Here is a 10,489-nt window from a genome sequence, read left to right on the forward strand (position 1 = left end):
TCGCCGGGTGGTGAGCAATTGCTGTATTGGGCATCACTTGTTCTTGTACATTCCTTTGTTGGTATTATCATTGTTGTTTCCTTCTTTCTTTCTGCCCTATTAAACTGTGTTTATTTCAACCCACGAGGTTTTTTTCCTAATTCTCTCCTCCACCCCACCGTGGGAGGGGGAGTGAGTGAGCGGCTGCATGGTGCTTAGCTGCCGGCTGGGGCTAAACCACAACATCATGCTAAGAACAGCTTCGAGCACCATGTTCCAGTCCCCAGCCCTCTTACCGCTCCTGTGGAGGCTGTCAAGCAGCTTGCTGAAAACCCCACGGTGAGACTGCCCATCTGGGTGAGTGACCAGCACATCCACATCTCCACAGGTGGGCTTTCCCCGACGGTAGGAGCCACATGCCACACACACGAGCCCAGGCTTCAGGGCCAGGGCAGCTTGTCTGACCTCCAAGAAGAGAAAGAGGGATGAGGAGTCAGAGACCAGTCCCTTCATGCCCTTTCCATGAAGACAGCAAAGGATCTTGTGCCTGCCTTGCGATCTGCCCTGCATCTCCAGGTCTCCACACAGAGCAGACACTGGCGGGGGGGGACAACCGTACACCCACAACTGGCCTGCTGTCAGGAGCCACAATGAGCCAGGGTGGCCACCATCCAGTCCTGCAAATGCCCAGCACACTGCCACACAATACAATGAACTACCATGGGGCTACCATCAGTCATCAGCTCTTGGGGGCACTGGGCTGGAGCTGTGTTGGGACAAGCAGGAAGATGCAGCAATGCTGAGGAGGCAAAGCGTGGCACAATCTGTCAAAGCCTTGTTTCTGACGCAGCAGGAGAGAAGAGGTTTTTAAGCTCTCCCGTGGGCCAGGACGGCAAAGCTCACCAGTTCTGCCCACAAAGAGAATCAGTTCAACACAAGATGGTCACAGGTCCTGTTTCAGGAGCAGAGATAGGCTCATGGAGAGCCTCCCCAGCAGAACCCAACACAGCAGAATATCTGCAAGTATCCCTTGGAGTCCACTCCTATGAGAAGCTCTGCCTTTGTAGGAGAGCTGAGCTTCGTGGCCTGGAAAAGCCATAAATGTCACAGCATTTTAGACTGAACGGATGCCAACATGCCGTTGCCAGCAATCAGACACATATAATCAGAACTTCCTCTAGTGCAGCCACCTCCAGGCTGGACCCCAGCTCCTGTTTTGTGCAGACAGTGGTAATTCTGATGGCTTCATTCATTAAATGCCTAAGAAAGGATCCCAGGTCCTTGAGCAAGGAGTAAAGTATTCTTGGTCTGATTGTGCCAATCACCCTGCTGGCAGCAAATAATTAGGGGCTCAGCATTTCCCAGTGATGAGACCATCACAGAGGCTGGGGTTCAGGAAGGCAGTGTCCATGCCCACAGCCCCTTGTCACTCTTGGGGATCATCCTTCATTAGCAAGAGATAAACCCATTAACCTTTGCCCCAGAGGTGCTCCAAGAAGCCACAAGCCTTTCTCATGCGGAGCAAGCCCTCCTCTGGTGTCCTTGCCCCCCTTCTGGCTTTAAATGAAGATTTCTAGAAAACTCTCAGCCCTACCCGAGAGCCTAAAAGCTCCTCAGATCTCACTGTGACAGGCAGCACAGACAGTGACTAATCCCTCATTCTCTCTCCTGGGCCTGGATCAGAGGTGTGTGCGTGTGTATGGAGGGGAGCACAGTAATCCCATCAAGATAACAATAGACCCACTCCCAAGAGCCAGCTCCTCAACACAGCCTGCCTGGGAAAGGGACCGCTCACCACTGAAATGGCTAATCCAGCACACGGGACTGACACCCCAGCAGGAGCCTGGCAGGAGTGTATTCTTTGTGGCCAGGCCCTGTGGCCGAGTGACAGGGTCATGCTGGCTGCTGCTTCCATGGTGATCAGAGAGCACAGGGGTAGCAATGACAGTGTCTCCCCACAAGCTCTCTGCTCAAATTAGGGTACATTGGCTTAGCACCCCATAATCCTGGAGTGCCGTGGCATACTAGAGCAAGCAGTACCCATCTGCAACCTGAATCCCCTTTGCTTCCAGCAAGGGTATCCAAGCTCTGTACTCCCACTGACAACCAGCTCACAGGGTGCTCACAGCTTCCTTTTGAGAAGCAGCACCAGGGAGACAGCTCAGCAGCCTCAGCTGAAAGCAGACATCTCAGAGAAGATGAGAGGCAGGAAAGAGGAGCTGGAAACTTGCTCATCCCACCATGCCACAAGCAGCCTTTTTCAAAGCAGTGTGTAGAACTGACACATCATGAAGTATCATCCTCCTTGCCAGGCACTCAAACTGAACCTTCCTACAGGGCAAAGTAGGTGGCTTGTGTGCCCATGCCCAAAAAGGTGTCCCCCAAGCCCTGACCCTGCTCAGAGGATAGGCTGAAGAGCTCAGCTATAAGAACGAGGGGCATTTCAACAGCAGGCACCCTCCCATCAGGTCCCAGCAGGTACTCCACTCTGAGCACCTGGGGACGAGCTACTCACAGTCTGTTCTATTTCTGCGGCTTCCTCCCGAGGCATGCGTTCCAGGAAATCCTCGTAGTGCTTCAGCCCCACAGCTTGCTGGCTGGTGAGAGTCGCCTTGGTGTGGATATCATCCAGCGTCCGGAAACCCTAGTGCAGACCATGTGATGATATTCAAACATCTACCAAGACTTTACTTTTCAAGCACTTTCAAGCAAGATTTGGGGAGAGTGTATTTAACCTGTCTCAAGTCCAGGCCAGTCACAGCTTCTGAGATCACATGTAGAGATCACTTGGAGCCTGGTTCCTAAAAGAAGGGATTTAGGCAATCCCACTACCCACACACACCTCTAATCTCCACTCCACAATGACTTTGGATCTTAACTGAACCTGACAAGGCTACTGTTCTTAAGGCACTATGTTCCTACAGCTTGAAAGAAAACAAGTGAAGTGCAGGTAAAAGAACAATATTGCAATGAGGGAAAGCCTACAGCATGAACACAACCATATTTTTAAGACAGCAAAGGATCCAGTCACAAACCAAACACTACAGGAAACAAGGCTTCATTAGCTCTGTGCTCAGGAGATAAACTGTTGTTCAAGAAGGAACCCGCCCAGTGGGCTGGGGTGCCCCTTTTGGTACAACTAATTCAACCTAATTTTTATAACTTCCAGGCAAGGTGGACGGCTGCTGACAGCTACAGGAGGCAGCCGGGCCAACAAGCCAGCAACTGGATGAGGAGTTTTCATGGCCCAGATGCCCTGGTTCAAGCTTGGCTCTTAGCAATGCCACTGCCATGAGCAGTGGGAGATGACCTCCAATCAGTGATATTAACAGAAGAGGCAGTGTGTCCCCCACTCCTCCTATCACACATCTTTGTCCTCTACCCCCATTCAAACTCATCTCAGCTGGGTGCACTCTGTTCTCCCCAAATACACCTACAATGGGACCCAATCTCATAGCTCCTCCCAGAAAACCAGATTCAAATCCCATCTGTGGATATTTGCAATTGGAAATTACTTGTGAAAGTAATTCTCCTACACTCAGCAGCAGTCTTCAAACCATTGAGAACCTCTTGTGTAAGGCACTAAACTTACCTGCTGGTACCACATCTGAGCTGTCTTGACCCCTGCTCCCCAGATGTTGGAAAACAACTCCAGCACGGGCACACTCTCACTGATGTGATCCAGCTTGCGCAGGTGCCCACTCTCCAAGATCTCCAGGATCTTCTCTGCCATCCGCTTCCCAATCCCAGGAATTTTACAGGCTTCCTAGCAAGAAACCAGAGTCGCTACTGGAAAACTGAAGATCACAGACAAGCTGGGGAGCTGCAACCCACTCAGAGCCTGGTCAGCCATTTGATCAGTGATTGGTAAGTGGCAGGAGTAGCTGGATTTGATGGTCTCCTCTCCGGCCCAGGCTTACATAGGCTACATCAATTCAATGCCAAGTAGAAAAGGACAAGCACAAAGAACAGGACTGAAACACTAATGTACTGAATGGCTGGACTGTCACAGTCAGTAAGGCTCAGATCCAGTTAGTTTTATATACTATCTCAAATGGTGGTCAGTTGCTGATGCTTAAGAGGAAGGTGAAAATGTCCCTGCATTGTGCCTGGAGAAGGCATTTATCTCATGAGTGCTCAGATCTGGCCCTAAAAGGCTTGGGCTCCACTTCTCTGCTGTTCTGAAAACACTGCAGTTGGTCAATGAATCGCAGCTCACACTTGCTATACAATTTCCATCGAAGTTGCCACACAGGAAGGAATTCCCAAGGCCTGAAGATAAGCTATTCCACGTACAGAAAGAGGAAGGGATCTGGCTCATAACAGAACTAGGATGCTGAGTCTATCTCCCTGCTCCACCACCCTGGGAAAGTGTTTTACCTGGTAGGAGGTGACTGGTTTGTGGTAACTCTTGAGTGCATTGATGGCTTTGGAGTAGCTCAGAGCTCTCCACTTGTCCCCCTGGACAGAGTAGGCCTTTGCCAGCACTTCCAGCTTCTCTGTGATGCACTGGTTGTGATTCTCCTTCTTGCTCTTGGAGGACTGGGCACAAACCCACTTGCTGGGGTTTGGCTGGGCCACTGTGGAAGAGCTTTCACCGGTCTCCTCTGATGATTTCACAGGGTAGCAGCCAGAAATCAATGCTTCCAGATCTCCCTGGGTGACACTAGCATCTTCTCCTTCACTGTCTTCATCATCAGAGTCTTTCTTTAGGGAGAGGTAGAAAAGCAGCCATGTGAGAATAAGTGCATGCCTCACATATGTCCCCTTGGCACAGGCTGCTCCTAAGAGTAGGAAGCCAGAGCACTAACCAGCCTCCAGGGCATGCAGTGCTCAAATTGCCATCTCTACAAGTGGTTGGTTACATGCACACCATAGCTCTTCACGCCTCAGGCTACACGTGCACCCCTTGAAGCTACGTGCACATCTCGCAAAGCACAGGAGGCTAGAGACTGCTGTCCACCTGTGATCCAAGCACACACGCGCCTCCTCTAGCCAATCCCCAGAGACCTAACTGAGGTAAGACACCAGTTAAGTGAGCAACTGCTGCCAGCAGCATGGTACGACAATGCTGAAATCCCTGGCTGCGGGAGATCCTGACTCCCTACTCCCACTGGGAAACCTTTTGCTGGTCTGGTGACTGCATAGACACATCCCTCATATTCAGACTCTGCACCTTCCACCCTGTGATGCAGATGACAGGAGACAGGCACTGAACTCTTTTCACGTTACAGACACAAAATCTTAACAGGGTAGTAAATTACAACCCCCCATTTTCCCCATGGCAATCTGCAAGAGAAAAGGGGGAGGAAGGAATGACACAAAGGACTCCACATTCCTTAGTGACAGAAGAAAGAAGTAATGTATACATTTGCTGATATCCTCAGCATTAGGATTCCTCTGTGTAGACTTAAGAAACAATGAGCCTTGGCTTCAGGTAACGAACAAAAGGGGATAGAAGTGGGAAGTCTCACAGAGGCTTTGTGGACTGCTTTGCTCACTGGGGTCCCCCTCTCTCCAGATGTATAAACACAGGAGTCCACGAAGATCCAAGAGCTCCTGTGCTGTGGAAGTAACCCAGAATGGCACAGGGCTGTTCGCAATTAGTCCAGTAATTACATGGGGCACACAAATCCTGTTAGGAGTTTCTGCAGAGTGTCACCCTCACTAAGTCAGAGATGTATCCTTACAATCTTTGGTTCTGCTGGCTAAGGAGGTCTGGAGACACAATTCCTGCAAGTTACAGGGCTGAAGTCTTTAGGCAGGAGATGCAGGATGTTTCCCTTTTGTAATCTCGTTTTATAACACTGAAAACTGTATCAGACTGAGGATTTGATAGACTGAAGCAGTTTTTTTTGCCTTGAAACCTTGAAACACAACTCCCTTAAAGCACGGTTCCCTCCAAGGGCAGCAAAGCCTCAGAGTGTTCAGATCTGTTAGTAAGCCCCTTAAAAGCATTTAAGGAGCATGTTATCCAACCACAATGCAAACAGCTGGAGCATGCAATTCCCATCCTCTCAGCCAGCAGTGTAACATAGGTGAAACAGCACATAAACCCCTGACTCTCTATGCTTCACCAACAAAGCTGATTGACTCTTCACAACCATAGGTACAAAATCAACTAGTCCCATTAGTGTCTAAGATACTCCAGGATCCTACAACAGCTGACTTGCTAGAGCTGGGTGAAACTGGCATGTGCATGGTTTGTCTGGACCACAGCACAGGAGCCAGGATAGCAGCAGAAATCCAGTAGCTGAGGCAATATGCCACTTGAGAGGGAGGCAGGCAGCCTTGGGGAACAGCCCCAGGGTTCAAGCTAGTGAATAATTGGCACTGCTTGCAAAGGCTGCCTTGCAGAAAACTACAGCATCCAGATGCTAGTCACACAGTGGTTGCTACAGTCTGACTGGTAACAGGGTTTCCTCACAGGAGTTTACATCCAAACGCAGAACTCCCAGAGCAGCCCCTGTTCAGTATGAAACACTGGCACGCTCATCATCTCCTGGAGAATAAACATCGACACAAGCTAGAAAGACCCTGTGCTTAAATGGAGGCTACTTCTAAGCTGAGATTGCAGCTTCAGCTTTACTATTGTAGCTAGGTCTTAAAAGTGGTTGGTACTCTCTTTAAAGCATATCCTGTGGGTTCTCTCCTCCTCCCTGAACTCACATAGTCCTAAGCTTGGGACAAGGGATTTTACTGAATTGTCTAGAAATACTGCTTTTGTGCATAGACTAACAGGAAATATCATTGCTTGAGGGGATTTAAAAGAAAAAAAGGCAATAAGGCTTCAGAATCTAGCAGCTGTCTGACCACTCAAAGCAAATGTGAACAGAAAGCAGGGCACATACCACAGAATCCGTAACAGTACAAAAGATCCTTTTTCACATTAAGTGTGAGATTTGTTAATAACGATTGCCACTAAATTAGAGTTACAAGAAACAGCAAAGATGGGGTAACTGCAGAGATGACGCAGTCAAGAAGCAGCCAGCTCTGTCTACAGCACACCGGATAGCAAATCTGGAGAGAAAAGATTCCCCCCTACATATATTCAAGAGAAAGCCTAAAACAAAGGAGTCCTCAGTGGGCTGCCAGTTAGGGAGTAACTACAGGGTTTTGTGAAACAAAATTTGGGACTGTGTTAGAAAACAGATGCCAGCATTACAAGGCAGCTGCTGCTCCAAGAGGTCTGGGATAATTTTGCTACAGATAGATTTGAATGATGCCAATGCCCAAAAAGAAATCAGTAAGCTTGAGCAAAAATACAGAGCAAGGAAAGAAAACTAACAGCAGGTCAGAGAAGCTGACTCACAGCAGAGGCCACTAATAAACCAACACAGATATTTTAAGCACACCACCACAATCGTTCAAGTGGCAACCTGATCCACTGCACATGTGTCTGAACAGGGTGCTTGCCAAGGAGGGGAGAATGGGTCAGTACGGCTCAGGCAGAAACACGGGATGAAATATCAGAGACAGCTTCCTGAAAGGGAGATATTATCAGCCAGAGAATATTCCTCAAAAGGACGTAAGGGAAACGTGATCACCAGAGTGAGCCTTGGCCTGATCAGAGCACCAGGACTGCTTCAGCTGGAAATGTTCTGATGGGGACAGGAATGTAAGAGGTGTTGTTTCTACTTTTAACACCTAAAAGGGAGAAGCAGTAACCATGTCCACAGCCTGAGTCTGCCAGCACAAACCCACTGAAACATCCAAACACCTTCCCTTTGCTGAGAAAATCTGGCATTGTATCCCTGGAGGGATGCCCTTAGGCAGGAAAAGCAGCATGCAGGATCTGTTCACAGGGAGAAGGGCCTGTGCGGGAAGCCTCACCTCAGCCAGCTGCTGCTGTCCAAGGGCACCCAGACCTTGCTGTGGGGAATCCTCCACCTGTGCTTCAGTATTTCGTTTCACTACTCCCTCCTCTGCTGGGAGCTGGATCTCTTCACCGCCCAGGACCTGCTGCTGCTGCTCTTTCTGCAGTTGTTCCTTCTCCAGGTACCTGCCATAGATCAGAAGCCTTAGCACAGGAGAAGGAAGACTTCTCAGTCCCCAGAAGTTTGACAAATCCTTCTGCATGTTTTGGGATGGAGCCAACAACCCATATGAATCGTACTCCCTCAGATCACAGATTAATTACTCTGGTTTTGGCTCAATTGCCCAATTTCCATCCAACTCGCTGACCTGCAACTTCCACTCCTATCTACGTCATTCTTGTGACTCCTTCTCCAAAACTTTGCCAAAACATTTTGATCCCAACCTGTGGCTGCCTGCTGCTCCATTCCTTATTTCTCCTTGTGCCTAGTTGTCAATTATCTCTCTACTTTTCATCTGCAGTAAGTAAGAAACAGCACTTAATCCTCAGCATTTTTAAAAGAAATCTCCTTGTTAACACTGATGGATTAGGAATAGGTGTCTTTAGCATCTGTAGCAAGTGACAGGACTCCTCTTAGCACTTCTGGGCTCTATTCCTACTCCACAGAACGGCAACTGGTCACAAAGCCACTAAATTTCACACTCTGTACGAGGAAGAGTGACTTTGAGTCATGGCCACAGGAGCTGCAAGGAGTTGCAGTCCGAGATTTTGAGCAGAGGTCAAATTTTAGTTTAGGATAGAAGCGCTGTAGGAAGGGATGACAGCGTGGCATTTGCATACCTGTGCGGGATAAAGACACCGTAGCCAGTGGTGCTCAGCAGCTTCTGGTCCCTAATGCAAGCGCTTAGCCAGGATGCCTTCACTACCTGCAACCTTGAAGGCAGCTTGGTTAATTTAAGGAGACGAAAGGCCCGATCACAGTCCATGTCTTCAGCCACAATGACGTGCGTCACCTCTGAGGAGAGCTGGTTGTGTACAACACCCCCATTCTGGACAATCTCTTTGTGGAAGATCTCTGCCCTGGCTTGGCCGATACCAGCTTGCAACACGTAGGCAGTGACTGGTTTCAGCCATTCCGCTGAGGAAAAGACAGAGGAAGGAGCTCAGTACCAAAAAAGAAACAATGTCCCAAGCCAGCTGGGCTACGTAATCTCACAAAGGACTTAATGGCACCAACAGTGGCAGGCAGTCTTTGGGGGGCACCAGCTGGACACATCAAAGCAAGCTCGCATTCATGGGCCAGAAAAAGCTTTTTGGGGAACAGCACCTCCAGCTAACAAGCTGAGGTAGGAGTTTTATATTCCATATCATGGGCATGCAGGACTTACCCTCAGGTATCTCTGTTCCTTTCTCTTTTAGAATCTTTGGAGGCATGCTTTTCCCTGAGTCATCCCTCACCTTCTTCCTCTTGGGAAAGGCTTTGACAATCCCTCGTGGCTCCATAGGCCTGGTGGGAAGTTTAGCTGCAATTGCTGAATACCATAAAAAAGAGGCAAGTTGCTTAGAACGGTGTTACACAATCACAATGACTTAAGATTTGCTCATTTTGCTCACTGTCTGTCTTGGTTTGGAGTTCTTTTTTTGTTGTTGCCTTCCAAAAAATGCTTGCCCCAAGGGAGGCACCTGGAAACAAAAATTGCAGCCCACAAGGTCAGAATAATCAAAGTTAGAAACCACCAAAAAGCCACTTAAGAAGACCCTGCTTGAATACCTTAGAAACCACTAAAGCTGAGTTCTTACAATAGAAAGTATTCAACTACTTCAACATTTTGGAGCTCCTTCCTGCCCAGCCAGCAGAAGCAAGTTTATTTCCCAGATATTTAAGCACATTCCCAAGAGGGAAACACCTCTCCTGCTCGGGCTGAAATCCAGTCACCAATAGGAAGAGCTAAAGCAGCTGATAGACACCAAGCGTTTCATACAGCCACAGGAGGAAAATGCCCAACATGGCTTCAGCTGGAAATAGCAAATTAGTAAAGATTAACTAGCTAAGCTCAATATGGGTACAACTACAGTTTTACGATCGCTAACCTTGCAAAAGCGAACTTTGGAGCTTTAACTACTGGCCCAGGCTACAAGGAAGTTCATTTTTCCATAGCTCAAACAAACGCCCAAATCACTGTATATCCCAACAGCCCCTTCCATCCGGCTGCAGCGTTAAGTCAACGCCAACTTGGTGTCCTCTCTGTGCAGCACTTCATGTTTTGCTTAGAGTTTCTTCATGCACAAGCCAGCACAAACCTATCACATTAAGTCTGGAAGAGCTGAAAATGGTCCTGCCTGGCCGTGTCTTCTCCCTACAATCACCTTGTCATCCAAGTGCTAAACACAATCCTCTGGAAGACCAGCCCAGAGCTGGATGCAAGTCCCTGCTTCTGCGAGGAAGAGTTCGGCTTCAGAGGAGGAGAAACCCTGCTATATTTCTAAAAGTTAGCTTCACAGAAACATTTCTGTTTTCAAGACATTTTGACTAAGAAAGCTCTCTGAAAACTATTAGACAAAAGAAAAAACCCACACTAACCCCCCCCCAGTCTCTAGGTGCTTTAATTCTTTTCAGGGCTTGGAAGAGTGTTTTTCCAGGTAGTATTTTAACTTATTTGAGACAAAACCCGCAGGCCAGGCCCCAAGCTTGCC

The 10,489-nt window shown here is 48.6% G+C and overlaps 1 protein-coding gene across 2 annotated transcripts in view; it reads right to left on the reverse strand.

Moving 5' to 3' along the window:
* POLL (polymerase (DNA directed), lambda) overlaps positions 1–9,298 on the reverse strand; it is a 10,282-nt gene extending 984 nt beyond the window's left edge. Inside the window, exons 1-7 of one of the 2 annotated variants that reach the window (XM_010283371.1) lie at positions 9,184–9,298; positions 8,636–8,933; positions 7,813–7,981; positions 4,360–4,686; positions 3,572–3,745; positions 2,495–2,623; positions 276–444 (exon numbers count right to left, since the gene is read on the reverse strand). In XM_010283371.1, coding sequence (XP_010281673.1) covers positions 276–444; positions 2,495–2,623; positions 3,572–3,745; positions 4,360–4,686; positions 7,813–7,981; positions 8,636–8,933; positions 9,184–9,298 — 1,381 coding nt within the window. Of the gene's footprint in view, positions 1–275; positions 445–2,494; positions 2,624–3,571; positions 3,746–4,359; positions 4,687–7,812; positions 8,000–8,635; positions 8,934–9,183 lie in introns of both variants that reach the window. The other variant, XM_010283370.1, reaches the window with a different exon arrangement.
* Positions 9,299–10,489: the final 1,191 nt, after the last annotated feature.

This window comes from Phaethon lepturus, unplaced genomic scaffold (genome assembly GCF_000687285.1).
Source record: "Phaethon lepturus isolate BGI_N335 unplaced genomic scaffold, ASM68728v1 scaffold22503, whole genome shotgun sequence".
Taxonomy (NCBI): Eukaryota; Metazoa; Chordata; class Aves; order Phaethontiformes; family Phaethontidae; genus Phaethon; species Phaethon lepturus.